The following is a 26,920-nucleotide window of genomic DNA, read 5'->3' as shown; positions in this document are numbered from 1 at the left end:
AACCATAAAAGTCGCAATGAAAATATTAAAACACTAGATTTCTAAAACCTTAACTTTTATGAATACATAAACCATACCCATTACTGCCGTATAACTATCATTAATTAAATAACACTGACCATACAAAATCACCTAAACCACTATCTTCCCACAAAGTGGGCAAATATATCAAACCACCAATCTAATGGAAGACCTTTTGGTACCCCTCAGATGCTTTGCCTGTTCCTTCTATACCTTCCCAGTCTAACTAATATATAATAATCAAAGTCATCAGCAACAACCAGATAGTTACAGCATGGAGACTCCTAACACTTCTGATCTTAGCACAGTCTTGGCACACATAGACACATAGGCTATAATTTCAGCTTTCAGCTGTCTCTCATTCCATCTCATGTCCCTCTTTCAGCTCTGCTGTAGGGGGGGTACAAAACAAATGCACTATTTAGAATGAACCCCAAACAACCAATAAAAACACAATTGAAATATACACACAGCGTCTAACTTTATGCTTTAATGACCCATTAATCCTCAAATTTATACAGCTTGACAAAAGAGCTAACCTGGTGACCCAAATATTTATCGGCTGCACTTTACTAGCATAACTAGGTCACCTCCATGCCCCCAGCCTGTGCTTGATCTCTCTGCTCCTTGTGGGTACATAAGTATACTGTTCTGATCCTCCCTTTCCCAGTCTAAATGTTGCTGTACAGGTGTTACAAGAGGTTGTATGACTGACAATACTGACATCAAATGTTCAGCTGTACATCCATGCAATGAGCATTGAGTAGAATGAGTAGAATACATTAAAAAATGGGTTTTTCATAAGGTCTCAGCAGAGGTCCACATTATTTTTTTTCTGCATTCTACAGATTTTTCACTGATAATTTATATGATAACACGTAGAAAAAGTAACATTAGACAAGCTTTGGTAGTTTGTGTTTCTGATTGTGTTTTTAATAGTAAATTAATTCTGGAAACTGTGTAGAAAATATGGGATCCAGGAAAAAAACTTCACCAACCACCCTGCATTCTATTGGACAGTCCTGAGTTTGCAATGTAACCCTGGTGTCCTGTGACGTCTGGCAATATTACATAATAGAGCGGAGGGCTGCACTCGGGTCCATTAATTAGACCTACATCAAAGTCCGTTGTGAGGTCCACATTGGGGGTCTGTCACTAAGGTCTTTTCCTGGAGTCTGTCACTGAGGTCTGCACTAGAGATCTGTACCTGGGGTTTGTCACTGAGGTTTGCACTAGAGATCTGTACCTGGGGTCTGTCACTGAGGTCTGTACCTGGGGTCTGTCACTGAGATCTGCACTAGAGGTCTGTACCTGCACTAGAGATCTGTACCAGGGGTCTGTCACTGAGGTCTGCACTAGAGGTCTGTCAATGAGGTCTGTACCTGGGGTCTATCACTGGGGTCTGCACTAGAGATCTGTACCTGAGTTCTGTATATTTCCTTAAAACAGAGAACCAAGAGCAGTAGTGACATCACAGTAGTGACATCAAAGTAGTGACATCACAGTAGTGACATCACTAGACGCTATAGGGCTAGTTAATACAGGGCTGTGTGGTGGCTGTGCAGTTACTGCTTTCACATGCTAAAAAAAACTGTCTGGTTCAGACATCATATATAGCATCTCACCCATGGCTGCACATGGAGAATGAATGAATGAATGAAAGAAGGCAGGAGAATATGACCCTACTGCCTGCTGCCATCTTATCAAACACTTGTTCATTAAAGACTTGCATGGTGGTTGTGACTATGGAGTGAATAAGCACTGAGAACCACTTTTCTGATGCCCTGTGTTAACAATCTCTAAATCTGGGACTAGCAGTCTTTGATCTAAAGGCTTTTTCAGACTGGTGGTTGTTGGGCAGCTCTCTGCAGTTGGCACCTCATCCCAGTCACTGTATTGGTTTGTGCCACCCATATCCTGGGGTGTATGGGTGTGATAAAGGGGTCTCAGCACCTCTCTGAGCCCTTACACTGCAGATATACAGCTATGGGACTGTAGGTACAGTAGTGCCCAGGCACCAGGAATTTTCAGAAGATAAAGGGAAATTATATTTCATTTTATATTGGGGACATGACAGAGGAGAATCCTTTGCCAAATATTAGGAGGTAAGTATTGCCCCTTCTGCCAGGGGGTCACGTGACGTCCCCTCAGGCACTCCTGTGCCCTCTGAGGGAGCTGGGAATCCCCGTGTGAGGGGCAGAGGTAGCAGGCTGTACCCTCCTAACTATACAATGGTGCACAGGATTAATGGAGGGCTGCCAGCATGATTCGTGCCATTGCAGCAGCAGGGCGCTTGTCTGTGGCAGCAGAGTCGTGCGGAGCTCTACACAGGTAAACAGAAGCTCCATCTCATAACACAAGGCTACCTGCAGGGGGCCGAGCCATCGCCTCCTCCCTCATGCAGAGCTCGCTGCCTCTCACATCACACAGCTCTGCCATACCAACCTGTGGATAGAACATGCCGCTCACTGCCCTCCTTGTGTACTATCACACCCTATAAGAAGACACAGACATGAGGAATTGGAGGGCAATGCAGTCCGGGGCTGGAGGTCCACTCATGTGTACAAGCTGCTGAGCGCTCCGGACATATATCTCTCCATCAATTCTACAATGGCCAGGAATACAGCGCTATATTTCAGGCTGGTGGAGGGGAAGAACCTGCCCGCCAAGGATGTGTAAGTCCTTTTGTTTTGTTGGCTCATTGAAGAAGTTCGCACACCTGGGAATCCCTGCCATAGCTTCCAATGATATCTGAGGATTTCTCTATGGCTGGGACATGTGTCCTGCACACACAACATACATCATGGACCACATGTCATGTCTACATTCACTCATCCCTGCTGTGTATGTGAATGATGCCTAATGGCATGATCACCCCAGATCTTTACATGTTCTAGACATTTTAGGATTTCTGCAGATGACTCAGGGCATATAGACAGGAATATGCTGGGTGAGATCAGCAGTCCTGGCATACTAGAAAAGTTGCTTATTTCATTAATTAGTAGATAAGTTCTTATATCTATATCTGTTTTATTATATCTAGCTCATTTACTCATTGCAGGTATATTTAGGTGAGTTCAGACTAAACCTCTTGTGTGATCACACACCCCAGGTAAATGGACTATGACGAGTCTGTGATTGTTGACTAACATTGACAAGCCTAGTGTGGACAATGCAACCATCAAAGAAGAGGAAATAGATCCATCAAGTAATATGTGGAGGTCTATGGGGTGGATGTCTATGCATGGTCTGGTGTGTCAGAAGAAATAACAAGAGAAATCTAAATGTGAGGATAGGATGTGGGAGTTATCACTGCTGACTTATAAAAGATAAAGCCTCCAAGTCTGTTATCCTGGCTTTAACCCTTTTACTGCTGCTGGTTTATAACAGCATGCTACTATTGGGATGTAAACAAACTACAGCCTTGAGTTTATTTGCATTTTACAGAACCAGCTTTGAACTTTTATATAGAAGTGATTTGTGTGGCTGCGAAGCCTCCTGATCATTTTTATAACCCACAAATGATGGAAAGTGGAGAGAGACAACAAACATGCGTTTCTTAATATTCATGTGATCCATGAAACTAGGTGCTGAGGTTCATATCTGCCAGATCCCAGCCACTGCGCCCAGCAAAAACAATTAATCAAGTACAGTTCTGTATTTTGTCTGGTTAGAAGAAGTGCAGAGGAAGTATTGGGGAACAAAGAGACCCCTGATTGTCGGCCCACTTGTATCAACATTAAGGTAAAGGGTACCTGAACTCAGAAATTTCACTAGAAAACCCTTTTAGCTTACGTAAAATTTCTGTTGTTTTTTTTTTTTTTTCGTGTGCAACACCAATTTAAAAAAAAAAATGCAGCACCCTCCCCTAAGTCTCAATCACCTAGGCCATCGAGAATGAATGGGAGCGCAAAGCCTCTTGGGATGCCTACGTCACACATCCCGGGAGGCTGCTTCTGCGCATGCCCGAGCATCTCCGCATGAAAAGAGAAAAAATTGCCAATTTCACACATACGCAGTGAGATCAGCAAGTTTTTTTTCCAACCTACGTCACCCCATCTCGCGCCTGGGTTGGGTAATGTAGGAAGAAAAACCAGGAAGAAGAGGCGAAGATGGCGATTTGTTTTAGGCGCTTTTCAGTTTAGTAAAAAAAAAATGAAAAAATAATCTACCCCACCATCATCAACATCAACATATATGGTGGCTACACAGGAATGTGCATGCTTGTGCTGCATGTATTGGGGATCTGCTTGCTGCATGTTATAGTGATAGAAATAATTCTGGACAATTCCAAGGTCAATATTTACAGTAAACACTACGATGATCAGCTGTAAATGGTTTCAAAGAGCCACCAATGGAAAATTCTGGGTGTCATAGCTTGGGGCCATTTTGTTAAAGGGTGAAGAGTTACTAGCCTGGAACAAAGGATGCCCTGTATAGTTTACAGCAGGTACATCAAAGATTAGGGAAGGGGAAGAGTGGAGGGACTGAACCAGTGCAGAGAGGGTTGTAGCCTGCAAGTAGAAACAGGGCTGGGAAATTTAGCAAGTTCAAAAGTACAATGCAAGACAAAAAATCATGTGTTCAAAGGAAAAGAAAGTAAGCATGTATTAAACTTTTTCTGTGCTTTTACCAGAATTTTTGAATATTTGTGACCGATTCAGTTTAGCACCCAGCTCAGAGTTCACTGATCTCTATGAATGCATTCTGAGGCATTTCTTTGGTCTCAAAATTCTTTGGTCTTTTAGAATGTTATTAAAATTTACAGGTGCATTATCCCATGTGTTTTTTTTATGAAAAAACTAATTACCAGAATAAATGTAGTATGTTGTATACCAAAATCTGTACAGAGTGACTGTACAGAGTGAAACTGGAAAGTCAGGAGATAAAGGCAAAGGTCATTAAGGGTTAATATTTGCACACATTTGGACAGATTGTGCCAAACACTGCTTTGGTGCATGGATCTTTGTTTGCTTATACACAAAGATACAATAAAAACTGCATTAAAGTATTATTTTATCAAACAGAATGTTACTTTATTTACATAGTGCTGGCATATTCCTCACTGCCTTCCACATGCCACAACTATTGTGGATGAAAGCCAATTAACCCTTCATTACCTCAACAGAACACTGCGAATAAGCGCATATATGTTCTCTACTAAACTGAGTTTTGGAGAACGTCACCTACAATGCAACATTTAGTAAGACCCACATTTACATCACTGGAATAATGTACATTACATACATTGGTGCTTCGGTTATGTCACTAGTTGTCCCTTAAAGGGGCTCACATCTAGTCAATACCATAGTCCTAGCACCTGCAAACTCCATGCATATAGTGTCCTGGCCGAGTGTAGAATCTAGGACCTAGTGCTGCAAAGGCGAGAGTGCTAACCATTGAGCTACCATGAAGCCTGGCAGCCTGAAGTACTCACACTTGTTCCTTTTCATGCAGGTACTGGTCTATCCTTGATGGCCAAAGCTCTCTGACATCTTCATGTAAAATAGTTTAATGTTAAAGCTCTGTGCTCTCCCTCGCCCCTTTTAGCCGGCCACGCCACCCAGCACTTTTCAGTAACCACCCAGCTGATTTTGGGTGGTCTTTGAACATTTGGGCTGCCACCCACCTACAATTTTTTCCCACCCAGCATAAAAAAAAAATGTTGAACACTGAAGCCCTTGCCATCTCCCCCCCATTGTATGGGAGGATGGCAAGGACTTGAACATTGGACAGCAGAAGAAAGAGCTTGGTGCGGGGGAAGCAGGGAAGAAAAGAGTCATTAGTGTAGGAATCACCCGGTACATGTACTTATATAGGAGGGGCTTAAAGGAAAATGCTATTGGTCAAGAGTGTGAAACATACAGACTGATAGGGTAAGGTGTATTTATTTTAAAGAGAGCAGGGGTCAGATTATGTAATATACGGAGTACAGTGGTTAGAAGTTTGTAGGGCCCAGCTGACAGCACCACCTTTCCTATATTGTAACACAGCGCCACTGTGCACACATCATGTATACATATAAACATACCCTGTATACACATACACGCAGAGTGAATGATCTGCTGGGAAGGGAAATGCTGGCAGTGCAATGTAAGACTTGACGGTGCTTGCTGTGTCCGAATGTCAGGATAGAGTAGTTTGGTGGCCACACAACCAACACTATAAAGGCATGGAGTCATAAGCATATGCACTGAAAACAAGGATGTGCTGATAACTTGTAAGAGGAAATTAAAATGTAACTGTCACTAGTAGCAAACTACACACACAGACTGGCAATGACTGGCACTCATACAAAAAATAAAAACGAGATATCCCCATTGTGACCACTGAATGTAAATATATTTCAGTCCTGACACTTGGTCAGTTCTTGCTGCTTTTACAACCACACACTCACTAAATTTATTCATTTTTGTCCTATCTAGCAGTTCTTCAAAAATTGGACAATTGTTCCGTGGGTGTTCTTAGAACCCAAGCCACTTATCAGATGTCATTTTGCATAATTTAGTCACTTGTCCCCTTCTGTTGTTCTTATAACTCCTGCATAATTCTAAAATAATTATTTTCATATGTTATACTAGTTCACCAGTGTTGTCCAGCATCATGGGTCTGAATGTGGCATTATCGTGTCACAAGTCAGCCTTATGGCACACATACTTCTTATTTCTCTGAACACGTCTCTTGTATGCATTCCCTTCATCTTGCTCCCTTATTTTATTTCTTGCATCTTGCTCTTATAGTTCCTTTCTGCTAAGATCTGTGGATATTTATTCTATTACCTGTTCTCCTACTGTACGTGCCCTTGCTATAAATTGTATTACTCTTAATACAATGCAGAATATGTATCACAGAAATCAATTTTTTTTTCAGATATTTCCTGTTCGAGTGGGTACCTTTCACACACATTGACTAAACTATGTTTTAATTCCATAGGTTCTATACATGCAGGATATTAAAGGTCTGTAAGTTTATTTCACGTCTGTGAAAACGACGACGTGTTTGGTAAAAGCAGAATTGGTTCAGCTATCTAAGGTACAGAATAGGAGGCAGAGTTTAAGTGTTCTAGGAGGGTTTAATACTGATATGAATCAATTAATACATTAGTATACAGATACTAATCAGAACTAACCAACCAAGCTTCTGGCAATCCTCAGCAGAGTTTAACTTGCTTTGCCACTGCATGAAGCATGTTTAGGCTTGCTACAAGTTTATTGATAGTTCAGCCATCACAAAATATTCATTCTTTATCAAACCTGGTATCTATACCATGTTAATATGCAAATGGTACTGCTGTCATTATGATGATAAAAATTGTTGTGATAGTTGTCCTTTTAAAGAGAAAAATAGCCCTTGTAAGTAAACTGGCAATGTAACAGCTTTATAGCCCATCCCATTTTCTAGTAATATTCCTTCTTTCTCAGTAGTGCTAGGTATAGAGGAGCATATGACTTTCATATGCCAAAAACATGCAGTTAGGTTAACTGGCTTCCCTCCACAAAAATTGACCTTAGACTGTATTAATGACATACGACTATAGTGGAAACATTAGATTGTTAGCCCCTTTGAGGGACAGTTAGTGACATGACGATGGACTTTGTACAGAGCTGCGTAATATGTCAGCGCTATATAAATACGGTGTAATAATTTATATATAACAGTGACTTGCCAGGTTGGAGCACTGCACATGGAGGTAGGATTCAGGGTCCCAATATTATTAATAAACAGGATTTATATAGTGCCAACATATTGCACAGCGCTGTACATTAAATAGGGATTGCAAATGACAGACAGACAGTGACACAGGAGGAGGATAGGACCCTGCCCTGAAAAGCTTACACTCTAGGATTAATCAGAATTTACACAGGACCTGCTAGGGGTGCTCAAGATAAGTAACTTCAAATGACTTGTTAAAAAAAATAGTGCAGAGGAAGTAGGTCATACAGAGAACCAGCTACTGTGACCTGCAAAGTTTTTTAAGCTTCATTTTTATAACTTTAACAAAATAGCTGAAACTTTAAAAAATTGTCATAGTCTGTATGAAGGTTTGCTGAAGCTGATGATTTTTAGATTAGGGTTTACAAGCAAAGATTCTGCAGTACCAATATGTTTAGAGTTTTATAAATCAAAAGTGCACATTTGTCCTGCACAGACATTTTAGTATTCATAGTTCTCTATGTCAGCCATGGAGCATGCGACAGATTTATATACAGTATGATGGTGTAGTAGAACCATGTTATCCAATGAAACATTTATGCTGCAGCACTTAAGCTCATCTGCATCCAATGTTTTCTTAGTTCCCCTGCACAGTTCCACAAATACCTGTGGAGCATGCCAATTGTCCTAAAGCAATGGTAGGGTGGCAACAATGGTTTACTGCTTCTGAATTGGGAGCACAGTTGCCATATTTATGTAGTCTTCATCTGTTTGCACTACATCAGGCTGATTGTTGCATGGTATGGCAATCGGTAGGTAATCAGCACATGACCAGGCTTAGCCCGCTGGTTTCTGGATTGGAAGAACAGTTTTTCTTTCCAAACAAACCCCCTTCCCTCCAGCTGCAGTCTGCAGTATGTGGAAGGGAGCACACTAATTAAGGAGGATTTGGCTTAGTCATGGAAATTAAAGCAAGTTTTCCTTATTTGCTTTATGAGGCTTCAATATTGCACTTCTGTAATAGAGTGTTGTGTTAAGTTATGTCATACTTTGAAATCACTGTATATACATAATAAATTATCCGCTCACTTGCCTAAACCTTTCCAGGATGAAAATCCCTGGGAATGTGCAGTGCTTCTACCGTTGTGGTTTGTGACAGGAGTAGCACATAGAAAATGGGAGCTTAGAATGGACTTTAGTTAATTTGCTGCTGGACACAAATTGTAGCTGTCAAAAGCGATGAGGGTCCCTATGACAACCACCCCCAGCTGCTCATTATTTGACCTAAACCAACAAAGTGATGAAAATGCATGCTGCATTTCCACACATCTATATTTGTCACATTTATTTGTGAATAGGCAGACAATGTCATTAAGGCATGCCAGAACGTGTAGTCCCTGAACAGCTTCTGCTCTGCAGTTGACTACCTATAAGTGATTCAATAAAATCTCTGTATTTGTGGAAATATGATATAATATACCATATATATACAAATAATTTCTAAGTGCCATATGACAGCTGTTCTCCTTGTGGCACAAATGAATTTCTGGTGGAAAGCTGAGGCGATTTTACATATTTACAATTTGATTAGACCAAAAATTCGGATAGGTTTTTACATGTAATTGGTAAGTTACTTTTCATCTTTTACATCAGCTTCAGCTTTTATTAAAGTAGTACCTGGCGATCCTATGATAGGGCAATTGTGGCCATTTCAATTGTGACAAGAATTGCTGTTCACCAATACTTCTTCCTGCTAGAACAATTTTCCAATGAAGAAAAGGAAAACATTGCAGAACTTATAAGTACAAAGCTGGTAGAAGTGTGGTGATTTCATTTGAACTACAGCCTATCATTTTCATTTTAACTCCCCAGCAGAGATATACAAATGTCAAATTTGACCTTTTGTAAATTGTCCTACGTTGTATTATTATGGAGCATTAATGCATTACTAAAACAGCTTTGCTCCTTGCTCTCCCTTATTAACTTTGACCTAAAAATTATGACTAAAATATTATCCCTCCTGCTCAATTTGTTTTTAGCATATTTTATAGACCCTGACCAAGTCGGTTTCATTAACAACAGACAAGCACCAGACCAGACTAGGAGATTTATTGATCTTATTCCTGCAGCGACCTCTAGTTTTGACTCAGGACAGGATAGGACCACAATGCAAACAAACAACCTACAAAAAAGCATTCAACAGCTTGACCTGGGGATCTCTTTTATACTCCCAAACACATGGATTTTGGCCCTGTGATTTTGCAAACAATCTCTTCTTTACATGACAGCCTAGAGGCGAGAGTATCTTATCTCAACACTTCCCAATTAAATGAGGTACTAGGCAAGGTTGCCCTCGGTTCCCTCCACCGTTCGCCTTAGCTATTGAGCCTTTAGCTATAGTGATCTGCTCCAATCCTGACATCCAGGGAATACAATGTGGCAACACAGAGCACAAATGTGACCTGTTGGCAGATGATTTCTTCTATGTCACTTCTCCACTTGTGATTTTGGCAAATTTGCCCAAATTAATAAATAACTTTGCCACTGTGTATGGACTGCAAAATGAACCATTGAAAATCAGTGGCCATGAATTAAAACCTCCCAACTGAGGTGTTAGACACACTTAAATAACATAATCATTTAGGATGAATATCCTTCCTGGAATACTTTACTTATTCTGAACCCTCCCTAATGCTATTAAATGTGACTTAGATAACCTACAGTCCAAGGTTTAGGTTTCATCAGTGGGCATGCGAGATCATATTATCAGACACAACTATTTGCTCCTAAAATCTATTATTATTAGGGGTTCCTCACTTCTGTTATTACAATGAAGTTGCAAAAAGCAAGTGGCCCCGCTCTCCCATTGTATGTTATTTTATCCAGGGCCCCAGTGGGTGAACAAAAAAGTCCTAACATGCACATCATTTGCCATTAAGGCAAATCATGTGGATCCTGGCTCGTTTGCGCCCATCTCTAATATATTTATATATCTGTCTGGGATCATATGAAGACTAACCCCAAAATTTGCTCAACTCATGCCCCGCTAACCCCGCTTTGGAGAAACTGAGTTTTACCCCGGATTAGACCCCAATTTCATTTGTGTGGTTAAACAAAAGGTTCCTTTATATCAAACATGTTACATTCTGATAACCTTCTGTAACATTTACATATATATTTGCAGTTGTTATTTGTAGCTCTTTGATGACACAATTATATTGCTACATATGATATTTCTTGCTTACTAACAAGCATGACAGTAGTTTGCCTTTTTTCATTGCACTTGTTCTATTAATGGCATCACCCCCTTATCCAAATGTCATCTTCACAACAGATGAGTTTTGTGAACATGGCCCAGCAGCTTTTTAACTTTAAGAGCACAGAACCCTTGTCCATAATTTAATGTTTCAGGGAACCCCTGTAAATGATTACAAATAAAATACTGGTAACATACCCTATCTGATAATATGTACATATTATTATGATACAATATTTGTGTGTTGTACATACAATGATGAATAAAAAAATGAGAAATGTGTTGGCATATATTATACACAAAAAAGATAATACTCCAGTGGGAAATGGACAACCTTATATTAATGGCCAGTGGGGGAAGGATCTCCTTCTATTTGTGTTCAGTGGGAGGAAGATCCCCTTCTATTTGTATTGAGTGGTAGGAAGATCCCCTTCTATTTGTATTCAGTGGGAGCAAGACTCCCAATTCTATTTGTGTTCAGTTGGATGGAGACCCCCCCCCCCCTTGTATTGGTAGTCGGTAAGAGAAGGGCCCCCCTTGTATTGGTAGTCGATAAGAGAAGGGCCCCCCTTGTATTGGTAGTCGGTAAGAGAAAGGCCCCCCTTGTATTGGTAGTCAGTAAGTAAAGGGCCCTCGCTCCCCTTATATTAGGGATCAGCGAAAGGACTGATGATTTACAATCATCCAAAAAATGTCAGTGGTTGCTGAAAGACATCAATCAAGGGACACATAAACTAAAAAAGTTGCTCAGATGAGTCGAGCAGTTTTCAAGAGTAAAAAAAACAGCTCATCAAATTGATTTTGTATGTAAAGGTTTTACATTCTACCAGACTTCTTCTGTAATGTGGAAGATATTTTAGTGTTAATTAAGCCAGTTTTTTCTTTTAGTTCTCTCAGACTGTGGTCATTGGTGGCCAGGAATGTAAACAAACTGTCCAAGCATTGAACATACAAGCACAAAGACTGTTTATAGGTAAACCGCAGTCAGGTAACACATATTTAGTGTAAACCATGTGCTGACGTAAGGAGAGTCATTCTAGAACCATTATTTATGGTTGAGTATAAACTGATGAGCTCTAAAGGTTTTTAAAGCTTTGCCTATTTGAGTATCAGTAGAAATCATGCTGCACTAATAAAAGACCCTTTTAATACTGAATAGCAGCTTTAAAAGTTTAACATATTAATATATTTTACCTGGCATTTATCTATGAATATCTATACTTGGCAATATTGCTTGTTTCTGACTATGTCTATGTCATATACTGTACTATTACTAAGAAAAAGTGTAAAGTACTGTCTTTAGTAGGTATTTATGTGTTTTGTGAATAGATAAAACACAGTGGTCCTCAAGGTGACTGCTCTGTAATCTCTTGAGGTAAAGAGCATCTTTTATTTCACATTAATCCCCTGTCCATTCTGTGTTTGAATAGACACACCCTAATGTGTGCAATGCTTTTTCCTTCACATGCCAAAAGGATCATACAATAATTCTGGGGAATAGGACGTGGTGAGTATATCACCCTGAGAGCAGATGCTGCCATTCCATGTGGATACAATATTCAGATTTTGATGCTCTCTTGTTCACCCTTCCTTATTATAGTGGAACCAGCAAGCATTAATGCAAATGTGCCTTTTAGTTGGTTATTATAATGTCACCAGTTATATGTATTTATTGCTATAATTTAAATTACAGAATCACATTTAGGATATTGAAATCTATCTTTCATCTTCCAAACCCCCCTCCTTGCTATCACATAATCCTCTGTATCTGCAGTCACTGCTTTATGTACTCCTACTTCTTTAAACCAATTATGGACTAAACGGGAATACCATTTAACTCTTCCTCTACTTTGCTGACAAAAGAAAAGTACACAATACTCTATAACTCCCCAAGCATTTTGCAATGGCGTAGATCATGATTCTACACGCCTATTTAAACCTCACTTTCTCACCTTCTCCATCTAAAAAAAACAAATATCCTGAACTCATATGTCATTCACACATGATATGATTAAAATGTTAATTCATGTCCAATCTGAAAAATATTGACAATTATATGTTCATTATTGTCTTATTTTGAGAATACATAAAGGGAGAGGAAGATAACAGAATATAGGAACAACCAAGAGGATACTTAAGGAAAGTTAATCGTAACATTGAAGAGGGGTCATGAGCACACCCTGGTAAAAAAAATGCCAAAGTATCAGTATGAGTAGAATACTCCAAGGCAGAAAGGGGGTAATTTGGGTGGAAAAGGACTGACTTTCCTTGGTATGCTAGCATACCAAGAAGATGGGCCAGTTGCTTTACATAGCAAGCAGATGACTTCCCTGCAAACATTGCTATTTTTAGTACTTTATTGAGTATTAAACAGAATATGGCCAATTATCTAAAATTGGCATCTAATGAAGAAGGTTTAAAGCTCAATTCAACTTTCCACTTATAACTTCCTGTCCCAATGCAAAAAAATATGTGGTAAATTATTATTGCTTTATATCATATGTGTTACTTACTGTGCTTTTTTATTGGATGTACAATTGCAGTATTTCATAATGTTCTTATGACTGTACTGTTGGAATTTACTTTTTGAAATGCAAAAAAAATAGATATACCCATAAAAAAATGTCATAAAATAATTTAAATGTATGTCTTATTTTCTTTGAAAACTTCATTTTTAATTTTACAGACACCTAAAGGAAGATCCAGAGAAATGTCACACTTCACATGTGTTGTGTTATTTGGAAATCTATAATTGTACTGATGATGTGGTCATATCTAGAGCAGATTTGCATAGCTGCCAATCAATGCCAATGGGCAGGTCTTGACTGGGTGCTCTGCCAATTGTACCTGCATAAGTTATGAACCATAACTTAAATGCTACTTGTGAAAATACTGAGATAAAAAAATGCCATCAGCAGCTATTCTGCATAGGGAGATATCAGCAGCATTAATTTGTGCTGCATAGAAACAGCCCTGCAGAGGCAAAAAGAGAGATATACAGTTAGGTCCACAAATATTTGGACAGAGACAACTTTTTTCTAATTGCGGTTCTGTACATTACCACAATTAATTTTAAATGAAACAACTCAGATGCAACTGAACTGCGGACTTTCAGCTTTAATTCAGTGGGTTGAACAAAGAGATTGCATAAAAATGTGAGGAACTAAAGCCTGTTTTTTTTACAAATTCACTTCATTTCAGGGGCTCAAAAAATAACTGGACAACACAAAGGATTAACACAAAGGCTATTTCAGGGGGTGGTGTGGGTATTTCCTTCAATATGTCATTATCAATTAGGCAGATAAAAGGCCTAGAGGTAATTTGAGAGGGGTGCTTGTATGTGGAAGATTTTGCTTGTATGTGGAAGATTTTGCTGAACAGACAACATGCGGTCAAAGGAGCCATGCAGGTGAAACAAGCCATCCTTATGCTGCAAAAACAAAAAAACCCATCTGAGAAATTTCTACAATATTAGGAGTTGCAAAATCTACAGTTTGGTACATCATGAGAAAGAAACAAAGTACTAGTGAACTCAGCAACGCCAAAAGACCTGGACATCCACGGAAGACAACAATGGTAGATGATCGCAGAATAATTTCCATGGTGAAGAGAAACCCCTTCACAACAGCCAACCAAGTGAACAACACTCTTTAAAAAGTAGTCGTATCGATATCCAAGTCTACCATAAAGAGAAGACTGCATGAAAGTAAATACAGAGGGTGCACTGCAAGGTGCAAGTCACTCATAAACTTCAAGAATAGAAAGGCTAGATTGGACTTTGCTCAAAAACATCTAAAAAAGCCAGCACAGTTCTGGAAAATCATTCTTTGGACAGATGAAACCAAGATCAACCTTTACCAGAATGATGGCAAGAAAAAGTATGGAGAAGGCGTGGAACAGCTCATGATCCAAAGCATAGCACATCTACTGTATAACATGGCGGAGGCAGTGTGATGGTGTTTCATAATACAGATGGACAATGACCCAAAACATACAGCCAAAGCAATCCAGGAGTTTATTAAAAGCAAAGAAGTGGAATATTCTTGAATGGCTAAGTCAGTCACCTGATCTGAACCCAATTGAGCATTTCACTTGCTGAATACTAAACTTTTGACAGAAAGGCCCACAAACAAACTGCGACTGAAAGCCGCTGCAGTAAAGGCCTGGCAGAGCATTAAAAAGGAGGAAACCCAGCATCTGGTGATGTCTATGAGTTCAAGATTAAAGGCTGTCATTGCCAGCAAAGGGTTTTCAACTAAGTATTAGAGATGAACATTTTATTTTCAGCTTTTTAGTTTGTCCAATTACTTTTGAGCCCCTGAAATAAAGTGATTGTGTAAAAAAAGACTTTAGTTCCTCACATTTGTATGCAATCTTTTTGTTCAACACAATGAATTAAAGCTTTTGTTCAACTGCATCTGAGTTGTTTCATTTAAAACTAATTGTGGCAATGTACAAAACCAAAATTAGAAAAACGTTGTCTCTGTCCAAATATTTATGGGCCTAACTATATTTGGGGTAGAATTCTGCCTAAGCTGAACTTTTGGAAAGAAGATCTTTTTTGTAAAGGTAAATCTGTGACTTACCGGTACATACCCCAGTGTTGCCTGTAGTTGACATATTAACAAAAGCTTCTAACCACACTATACAGCTCTACCTTCCATCCAAGCAACCAAAGACAAGACGCAGCAAAAGAACTGTGGCTTATATTTGTTTGCTTATTTTGCTTTTTCAGTATTGTTTTCTGTGGAAGTTACTGTACCTGGAAAAAGCTGCATCCATGGCTGGTGTGCATTATAATGTCTAGAGGGACAATGGAGCAGCTGTTTGTTTCTTTACTTGCACAGCGGTTTGGCTTTAAACTTACTGCAGTTGTTGGAATGAACCCTGACATTTAACTAAAGATTAGGTAGTTTCTAATAATACTAGTAAAGTTGACAGATGATTCATTTGAGAAATCATACAACTGATTATAAATCGGCAAGAGGTACAGAGTAGACTGAAAGCATCCATTCTTTTCAGCTATACATACATTTTTATTTAAAGGTACACTCTATTCAAGCATAAAAAGATTAAGTTTTTGTTTTTCATCATGGCTTTGCGTGATTACACCAGTCAGTATCTTTTGGCTCCCAGTAACCTGGTGCTCTAAGAATAAACTTTAGCCTCTGATTCACTAAATTAGGCATCTTCGGTGTCATTCATGTAATTTGATTGTCTTCATTGTGTGTTTCCCAACCAGGGTTCCTTCATTGGTTGCTAGGGATTCCTTAAGCAATGGGCTATTTGTATCAGTTTAAGTGTCAGTTATATCAGTTTAAGTGTCAGTTTAAGAAGCAGTCCTAACACTGACCACCACTCTACCACATTTACTGAGAGCTGTGGATACAGTTATTATAGGTACTCCAGCATTACCTGGAGAAAAGTAATTTTTAAGGTTCCCCATGTTAAAATCAAGTCAAAAAAGGCTAATCTATACTGCATGGGGAAAAAAGTATTAAACGTGAATGTTTTTCACTGCACATATGTCTAATGGAGTTATTGACTTAAAATTTACACCACGGCGATCAAGACAGAATGGGAGCGCAGAACCTCCTGGGATACCTACATCATGCATCCCGGGAGGCTCTTGGCTGCTCTTTCTGCGCATTCCTGATCTCAGGCATGCTTTTTTTCCTTCTACATCACCCGATCTTGAACTGTGCAAGACGTAGGAAGAAGAGGAGTGAAGAAGCTGGCGGCGCCCATCGCTTTCTCTGCGTTGGGCCGAAGAAAGATACCAGGACAACACAGTATCTTTTTTGTTTTTTTTATTTTATTTTGACTTTAGTTCTGATTTAAGTTATGTGTAGAGAACAAAAGTGGTACAGGGAATATGTATTGAAAACATGAAGAAAAGAAGGTGCAAATAGGCATGGAAAGCCAAGAAACCTGCAGAAATCCTGCCCTCTAATTAAGTGCAAAAGAATATCAGCTGTTTTTTTTCCAAGTTTTTTGCCTATAGAAAGATTTCTCATTACCAAGGTATCACACATAAAGCATCCCATGATGGTTAAAAGCAAATAGCTCTTTCAAGACCTTAACAGCCTTAATGTTGCAAAACATACTGATGGCATTGGTTACATACATATTTCTAGGCTTCTGAATGTTCCTTTTGAGCACAGTTGGGGCCATAACCCAAAAGTAGAAGGAACATCATTTCACCTGGCCATGACCAGGTGCTCTTTGCAAGACTGCTGACAGAGGAGTCAAAAGAATATTCAGGAGAGTTGTCCAATAGCTACAGTTCAGAAAGAGCTGGAAAAAGACCTGGAATTAGCAGGTACAGTTGTTTCAAAGAAAACAAAAAGTAATCCACTTAACCAACATGGCCTTTATGCATGCTCACCACAAAAGACTCCACTGCTGAAGAAAAAGTATGTTGAAGCTCGTTTTAAGTTTGCTGCACAACATTTTGACAAGCTAGTGAAATACTGGGAGAATATAGTCTGGTCAGATGAGACCAAAATTGGATTTTGGAACCTTCAAGATTTGAAGACAGTTTGTGTGGAAGAACTAGGAACTAGTTTCTTCATACGGGAGGCGTCTTGAAGCTGTCATTACCAACAAAGGCTTTTCTACTAAGTATTAAATACATTTCAGTAAGCGTGTTCAATACTTATTTCCTTTGCCATTCTACTTTATAAAACATGGACATAATTGTTTTTATTTCTTTTGATGTGTGGGTTACTAGTTTGTTACCAACATCTGGTGTAATGTCAATAGCCCTATTAGAAATACATTTACTGAGATGATGCGTTCAATACTTATTTCCCCCCTGTATGTATATATACACAAATTTCTTTTATCTACTTTCTCTGTTTGAGGTGGTTCTCCTAATTTGAAACCAGTTCCAGTATTGCAGAGAATATAAAACCGTTTTGAGAATCAAAAGAGGCAATGCAAATAAACCTCTCTTCCCATCTTGGCCTCTCTTTATAAGAAATAGTCCAAGATGACAAAATGTGCAACAAGATGGTGGACATAGGATGCAGTCTGATATCTGTCGTATTGGTATGAAGGTTTATAAAAATAGAATGCTTATGTAAACATGGCTTATAATTCCCCCAGACAGACCTTCCCTGCAGGGGACTGCTAACAGAATGATCTGTATGCCAAAACTCTGCAGTTTATACATCCAGATGGGTCCTCCCTATCTTTCCTCACTCACCCACTCTCTCACTCCCTGTCCTCATCAGCACTCATTATTTAATTAGAAATCCTAATTAAAAAAAAAGCTGATGAAAGCTGGTGGGAGGCAGAGGAGGTGTACAGACAGGGAAAGCTGTAGATGATATAACACGTTTTGTGAAGTCTGAAAATAAAAGTCTTTGTTCATTGTGCATGTGATTATATAATGTTCACACTTGGCATATTATCTCAAGAGCTGGTGATTTTGGTTGGTGGGTTCGGGCTCCTAAATAGTGTTGGTCGAATAGCTGAGTGTTCGATTCGACAGCTATTTGATCGATAAGCCCGATATTTTTCGGGTGATTGAACGCCAAATTCGAACACCATTAAAGTCTATGGGGGGGGATTCTGTTTTTTTTTTTCGGGACTGTGTGGAACTGCAAGAGCAATCAGCTGTCAGCTCTGCTCCCCTTATTGCTCTTGCAACCCTAGTGTAACTGTAGTATGTGTTCTTGAATAGATATTCCCTATTCAAGAACACATATGGAACAGCAGTTCATCTGCAGTCACAGCTGATTGGAAGCACTTGCGTGCCGATGAACTGAACTGCAGATGAGCTCCCAATGGAGAAACTCCAGATTGAGAGTTCATCTGCAGTTCCACTTCGATCCCCGGGCACTAGAGGTTAATTAACCTCTAGTGCCCGAGGATCGCAAACAGGAGGATTCCCAGGGCTGCAAGAATTAATTCCTGAAGCCCTGGAAATCCTCCTGTTTGGGATCCCCCAGCACTAGAGGTTAATTAACCTCTAGTGCCCCAGGATCGCAGTGGATTCTCAGGGCTGCATTTCTTCTTCTTAATCAGGGGAATCAGCTGTGATTGCAGATGAACTCTCAATGGAGTTTCTCCATTGAGAGTTCATCTGCAATCACAGCTGATTGGAAGCACTCGCGTACCTCCAATCAGCTATGACCGCAAGTTCCCACGCTCCCTGGGCTGTACTCATCAATAATAAGTACAGCCCGGTGACCGTGGGAACTGAACTCAGATGAACACTCAATACAGAAACAGAATACAGGAACTTCATTGAGTGTTTATCTGGAGTTCGCCTTTTTTTTTTTAAACATATTTTTAAACACGAAGTCGAATTCCGTATTTTCAGGTGGAATTTGAACTGCCGTTTTTGGGTGGAATATAGAGGCAACCCGAATTTGAACACCAACACTACTCCTAAATCCCCATCAGTCTTTCATTACTATATGCCCTTTCATTATCTTACTTAACATGTTTCTGATCTACATAAACTATCATTTTTCAACTTGCCCAAGTCAGACTGGGACTGGTGAATAGTAAATCTGGCATTTGCATGCAATTCGATTGCTGGGGTGTTTTCCTTGGACAATTGGCTGGCAAATGTGGTAATGAACCCATCATACATTAATGAGCTTGGAATAATACCAGGATCTTCTTCAGATTGCCATAAATTAGCTTATATTTGTTCACCATATACTAAATCATGCATACCTCAATGAGGAGGATTCACCACAGTCATTTGACACATGCTTTAAGTTTGTTTTAATTCATTATGGCACAAAAACAACTTTCTCATACCTGCTTAGCAGTAACATGCTGAATGGGATGAGCTCTGGGAATAAATGAATTGTAGCAAGGGTCAAATGTTTATCCATGTCTTCTAAGATTATTGTTTAAAATACATCTTGTGTATTCATTAATTTTAAACAAGGTTGTTTATAGTGGATATATTACATTGGCTTCGATAGAAAGGTTGTTTGTAGTTTAAAAAAAACTCTGCATGTATTAATTTAAATATTGAAACACTGTAACCTTTTTAAAGAACAGCAATGTCATTACTCACCTTTTTTTTAATCACCCTGCAAATAAAGATCATACATACATACAAGTGATGGTTACTGCATTCTTAGCTTTGTTGAAGATGTACATCTGCAACAAGAATCATTAACATCCGACACACTTCAGGGTATATTTGATTACTGGCCCCCCCCCTGCACTGTTGGTTATTGTCCCAACTAGGCACGTCCACTTCCAGGAGTCTGGAGGTCCTTTAACTAATAGCATTTTAGCAGAGTGAGATAGGTGTCATTTCCTACTCAACAGGTAAGTATTAAGTTGCACTATAATTTAACTACTGTGAAACTCTTTCAAATTTTTAAACCATTGACAAGATGTACCAAGTACAAATTTTTGCATATCTATTTTGATCTGCACAAGATGGTGTTGATAACTAGATTTTATAGTTCTAAATCATTCAAATTTTTTTGTCTATATTTTTGTGAATGGTCTTCAAAAAATCTTTATAGTTCATTTTTTATAAATATTGAAACTTGCTGAGCCTTTAGTTCTGCTTTGGGATATATTATGATTGAATCATCAAAAGGATCCACCCCCCATCCAACATTTTCCCTTTCTAATCCCCCCTTTACCCTATCTCCCCATCTTACCCCATCCACGATAGTCCTGTATGGTATCATGTATTGACTCATTTAAAACTATACACTGAATTTATAGTAAATGGTATTTTTGTGCTTTGCAACCTTATTCTTTAGAAAAATCCATTACAATGCTTCTAAAAGATAGAAACTTACAGCTCTTTTTAAAATGTGTAAGTCCCTTTAAATCCTTATAAATGTGAGCTGTCCATACAAAATGACTACAGGAGATGTTTTATTCTAATCTCTTTTTTTAATGAAATAAAAGTGTATGTATGAGTGTAGCCTACACATCAACTTCACAAAAAGGATGATTTACAGTGTTGCTTGTATATTTTGAGTATTACTCCAATATGTAAGTAATTGCTTCCAATTTTAGCATTCTTAGTGTTCTTAAATACACTAGTATAGCTTGTTATACTTGAGCTGGTATTCATTCTACATTTAATCCTGGTACTGTGTTCAAGACCATCCTAATGGAGGCAGAATTGTCAGGGACAGGTGTCTGCCTGCTGATCCACTAATGGGAGCTCTGAGGAGTTAACTATTCTGGATGTGACATTCCTTGCCAAGTTCTGTACACCATGCAGTATGTTGCATAATCCACATAGCTCCACTGTGTGATCTTGTCTGTGTTCAGTGTTAAACATTTCTGTAATGACATGTAAAGAGCTGGATCTACCCTATTCAATGAATGGGTACATTAGTTGATGTTAAACAGTTTATGTTTTTTATTTTGTGTTTCTTGTCCAATTTATGTTCGTTACACTATATAATTTAACAATTTGTAACCTAGCCGCCAGTGGAAGCAAACACATTGTTTACAGTTTTCTATACTAACAACTATTGAGATAAGATTTCATCAACCTACAGTACCATGGTTCTGAGTCAGCTGTTTATAACTTTATTTCCAATGTATATTCAAAAAAACTGTCATCGACTGAGCTGCTAACCTGAAACAAGTATGCAGATAAGGAATTCTGAACTACTTTAATCTGTAAATTTGTTCTAGATCAGGATAAATTGGCTGGTTGTTTAGGGATTGTGGTCGTGTCCATATAGGTCTACAATGCTTAAAAAATGCTGGGAAAATGAAGAAAACGAATTCTGTGCAGTTATTGAAACACAGCATAGGAGAGGGATATGGTTAGACCGAGAGCATGTCGTTTCATTACAACATTTGAGAGGTGGTGCAGTAAATGCAGAATTTTGGACTGTATATTCTGTAAAATTGGTTGCCAACCCAGTGACTAACAAAAGGTTGCACAGTTTTTGAAATAGTTAGAAGTGATTCTAGCGCATACATTCTAAATGGGCTGGGGAAGAGCTGGACTCCATCCTTACTTTTGGTTTTGTATAGTTGTCCAGGCTCCTCTCCTATACTGAAATGGATTATTGTAATATCACTGCACACCATAAGCTTTCACTTTAGATGCTGCAGAAAATCAGATCCAGCCCACAATATTTTCTGATTGGAGGATGTTCAGCATTTTTTAGCCCTTTCTTGCTCTGCCTTACTCTTGCTGGCCAACCTCTTTCATTATATTGAGTTTATGATTATTATTATACAGTATTTATATAGCACCATCATATTACGCAGTGCTGTACAAAGTTCATAGTTGTGTCACTAACTGTCCCTCAAAGGAGCTCACAATCTAATGTCCCTACCATAGTCATACGTGGGTATTGTAGTCAATTTAGGGGGAAGCCAATTAACCTGACTGCATGTTTTTGGGATGTGGGAGGAAACCGGGGTACCCAGAGGAAACACACGCAGACACGGGGAGAACCTGCAAACTCCATGCAGATAGTGTCCTGGCTGGGATTCAAACCTAGGACCTAGTGCTGCAAAGGCCGGAGTGCTAACCCCTGAGCCACCGTGCTGAGTTTAGTTTCTTTAGTACCAGTTGCATTGCATCACATATGGGGTTACAGAGTCTGCTCTTGCAAAATAAATCTGTTTAGAAATACTGCTTGGAATTTTAAGAATGGTCAGTTGTGCAAGCCCAATATACTTCCTTACAATTTCTTTTGGGATGACCATAAACCACAATGTCCAGGTTTCACTAGTGGTTATATTTTGGCTATCGGTGGAAGGGAATCACATTTATTGAGCTGGGGACAGCTCATTTAAATGGAAAACAACATTCCCCAAAATTTTCTAAATTGATGATTGCTTTCTACTCATAAATCTTTTGTCTAGAACTGTGAAGTTTCCCCACAGTGGAGGATTAGATCATTTGACCGGCATCTAGGGTTATCAGTACAAAGTTTCTGTTGTATGAACTTGTCTCGGTGTAACAAATAGTTCAGCAGTGACTACATTGAGTGACAACATGTGATAAAAATTGTTAACCAATAACTAAACTAGACAGTATGTGGCCCTTGAAACTATAAATATTTGATTTTGGTGTTTTTCCCTCTCAAAGGTCAGGCACCAGTGACCCCTACTGCATAGTGAAGGTGGATAATGAAGTCGTAGCACGGTGAGTTCAACTAAGAGTTTTTGTTTTTGTAGTCTATAAAAATTGTGGTCTTATCACTGGTCACTCCTAAATAAAACATAATTGTCTCTACTATACATTTTTTTTTCTGTATGAGAGTAAGTGAACCCCCCCCCTCAACACAGACACAAGCATATATTTTATGTTATGTTGTTTTATGTGTTATTTTCCCTACTAGTTTCAAGTATTTTAATAAATAAAAATATCTGGAGTTAAACTCAAGTCAAACGGATAAACAGTTACAATACAATTTTTTTGTTTAGCTGCTCATGATTCTGGAAGATAGAGAATTATTTATTCTTGTTCTCTTTCTTTCTTCTCTCTTTTGCACTTTCTCTCTCTTTTTTTTTTCTCACTCTCTTTTGCTCTTTCTCTCGCTTTGTTTTATCATTCTCTTTTGCTCTTTCTCTCTCTTTCTTTTCTCACTTTTTGTCTTGCTCCTTCACTCTCTCTTTGTGTCTCTCTCGCTTTCTCTCCCTCCCTACGCGCTCTCTTTCTCTCTTTTACTCTTTCACTCTCTCTCTCTCCCAAACAAACAAGTAAGACCATACATCTGTTGTTTTTCAGGTAGGATCATGATGGGCATGGAGCCCAGTACACTGGATATTCACTGTTATGATGTAAAAAACTAGAGCAAAGTTTCTTGTAAAATGTTTTTGAGATAGTTTGGATAAGAGACTGTCACTGTCCCCTAAACACGAGGGGTTTTCATACCGCTGCTATAATAATGTATGTGCTGCCCCTATCCAGTGAAATGAAGCAGAGAGAAGTGAATGGGAATTGTCTTAGCAGGGGGTCACCTCATATACCAGCATGTAGTTGCCCTGTAAAGTAGCCTGCTATTCAGGATTGCTATACACACTGCTGAGATTTAGGAGTACAGCAATTATTCCCCTGTATAGATGGTCAGATCATTTGGTGTGTCAGAAGAATACACATTGGGAATATACACATTCCCCGGAGCCCCCTGTATAGGAGTATTACAGTAAGGAGCACAGCTGTCCTCCCCATCTCCTGGCCTGGAATTATGATACCTTAAGCCTTACAAAGGTGTTTTCTGTCTGTGTTTCTCAAGTAGGGGAAATGTAAGAGGCACCCCTTCCTCCTCCTCCTCCTCTTCTTGTGAAGTGTGAGTTTCTCAGCATCCCTTCATCCTGTTTCCATGGAGATTGGATAGAGTTATAGCTCTCCCTGAGCCTGTTACTAGGCTTGGAGTAAAGCCTTGTTATACCCATGGGATGCATTGCACCCCCCATCTATCTGTACATCAAAAGCACCAGAAAATGTCTCAATGCTGCTTAACCCATGCATGTGACATACCTTGAACACAATCACTTAAAACATATTAGCAATGCTAAAGTGCCTGATTGTCTGACATTATAGTATTTAATAGTTATAACTGAATAGTAACTGGGAATGATTGTGGTCTATAAAATGCACAAAATGCATAAAAAATATATAAGAACAAATGTGTCCTAAAAAGCCCTTGACTGAGCAGAAGATTCACACAGAATATGTCTCATGTATTTAGTTTAACAAGTTATCATTTCAGTTCTGGTTATCCATCTTAGCATATATAAACTATGGTATACAGTACACATGCATGTTTTCTGCACCTCAAATAAGTTTGATATTCTCTGGCATCCTTACGTGACATTTCAAAAATATACTATTTTTTCAGCTAACAAACTTTTAATAGAAGTACACAAGCCAGCCATTCTCAGATAGGATTCCCTTAGCTGTTGTAAGGCATTCCTTGAGCTTTGGCCACTTGACCTCCAATCTGATGGTGCATGCAAAGTTTTGGGTTCACTGCCGTTCAGCCTGCAATGTAAAAGCTACTCACTTTGTCTTCCTTGCAGGTCAAATACAACCTTTCCACCCAGACATGTGGCCTTCCACACTGACAACTGGGAGACCTGAATTCCCCCTGATAATGACACCTAATAGATGTATTGACACTACTAGGAAGGAAAGATCCACCAAAGATCCATGTTTTTCTTATGTTCTGCAAACATTAATGTAATAGCTAGAAGAATACTTTGGGGGCAGCTGGACTGAACATGGATGGATTTGCTTATAGAGGCCTCTATGTAACCCAAAACCTCCAGTTAAAATGTTTAGGGTTAAAATGGAGTATAGCAACCCTGATTTTTTTTAATTCTGATAAATACTTTTAATAATTTTACTAACAATACTGGTTGCTTGTATGGACAGGATTTTTTGTTTCTAGAGAATCTCATTTTTAAATTAAGAATAGTTGATGTGTTTATTGGATAACATTGATAGTTCACCTAATGCTTTCATTTGTTAGCAGGATAGATATTTAAAATTTGCTCCAGAGGCCTATGTCCCCATCTTGGTAGCAGAAGGTCTCTTGCAAGTACCACTCCTCCTTCTCTATTGAACAGTACCATGCCCCTAAAAATATTGCTCCCTCTTATTTACAACCTTGCTGTATCCCTGCAGCTACCCATGACCCCTATCTAGAAACATGTCTTTGGACAATTATCTGACTAAATAGCTCCCTTAAAAGCTCTCCCGGGGCTACACAGTGATATAAATATTCCCAAACCTGTACTTCTCATTTTTAGGAAGCAGTAATATGCCAGCGCAGAGCAAAGCAGAGTAAGCCTTAGACACCTGATTAGTTGCTATAGGTTATCATATTCTGCAAATCATTGTACCTATTTGTACTTTGCATAGAATAATCCTGAAAGTACACACTAAATTTTATCTCAAGGAGAAACTTTTGGTTGTCATAGTGATGTTACTGCAGCTATTGAAAGATCATGGACTATATACCTTTAGGAAGTGTATTCTATTCCTTAATGTTACCAACTCCAGCTGCTTAATACATCTGGCAAGCAGTTTTAGACAACAGTGAACATAAATCTTTATTTGGCGTGGGCTCACATAATATTAAATGTATTCATAAAAATTGAATGAGATTGTATGAAATATTGATTGCATAAGTAGGATTTTTTTTAATTAACTGTATACAGATTGTAGAGCAGGTCATGTATCAACAATCAATGTAATTTAAAAGCCACAAATCCAAGAAGTAGGGAGCCTATGGTTTAGAATTTAACCCCCTAATCATTAATCTCTAAATTTACACTCAACATAAAATTTACTTGCATGAACTAAATTCCACTCCTTCCACCATCTTACTAGATTAATAGGGGAAAAAGGAAAAAAATGCCAACTTTAAACCCCAACATTCAGTCGGTTCACCTAGGCTAACACAATATGACAATAATACCATTGCAGATGTTTTTCTGAAACTCCAGTGTACTTTCATAGGGCAAATGTAACACCCTAAAACATTAAATCCTAAAAGAAAATAAACTAAGAATATTATTTCAGAAGATACATTTCTCAAAGATTCACATATTAAAAATTGTATGTGAAATCCCAAACTCATATGAACAAATGCTGGTTATATCACACAGAATAAATGTGCGTTCAGTTTTGTTAGATGAATAACTGTGTGAATTGTTTACAAATAGACTCCTTCGTGTTATTGGTAGATCCCAGATCTCACAAGAATGTGATCTTGGACAGTTCTTCCCTCTTTTTTTCAGGATCCAAGGTGGCATCACTTTTGCATAGACACACAGGTCAGAAGCTATATTGTTGAGGAGGAGGAATACATTTTTTAAAACATGTTTGCTTGTGAATTTAGGATTAGGATGGGGTGCATGTGGAGAAAGTAGTTTCTTCAAACCTAAATGTCTCCTTTAGCCTAAACACCTAAACTAATCACTCAGCCTTTAGAGTGGAAATGTTGTTTACTAAACACTATGCTGTTAATTCATTACTGAGCACTTTAGCATACTTGTGGT

General features: G+C 38.7%; 1 protein-coding gene across 2 annotated transcripts in view; it reads left to right on the top strand.

The window, feature by feature from the left end:
• The first annotated feature begins 1,306 nt into the window (after nucleotides 1-1,306).
• The window catches only part of RASAL1 (RAS protein activator like 1), a 52,782-nt gene continuing 27,168 nt past the window's right edge, over nucleotides 1,307-26,920 (top strand). The window contains exons 1-2 of one of the 2 annotated variants that reach the window (XM_072415314.1): nucleotides 1,307-1,324; nucleotides 22,998-23,054. Coding sequence is in view for 1 of the 2 variants with exons in the window: in XM_072415312.1 (XP_072271413.1) it covers nucleotides 2,632-2,696; nucleotides 22,998-23,054 (122 nt within the window). In the remaining variant the exon portion in view is untranslated. Of the gene's footprint in view, nucleotides 1,325-2,374; nucleotides 2,697-22,997; nucleotides 23,055-26,920 lie in introns of those variants that run through there. The other variant, XM_072415312.1, reaches the window with a different exon arrangement.

This window comes from Pyxicephalus adspersus, chromosome 6 (assembly GCF_032062135.1).
Source record: "Pyxicephalus adspersus chromosome 6, UCB_Pads_2.0, whole genome shotgun sequence".
NCBI lineage: Eukaryota > Metazoa > Chordata > Amphibia > Anura > Pyxicephalidae > Pyxicephalus > Pyxicephalus adspersus.
The sequence above is the reverse complement of the archived record's forward strand: the minus strand, read 5'-3'. Positions and strand labels throughout refer to the sequence as shown.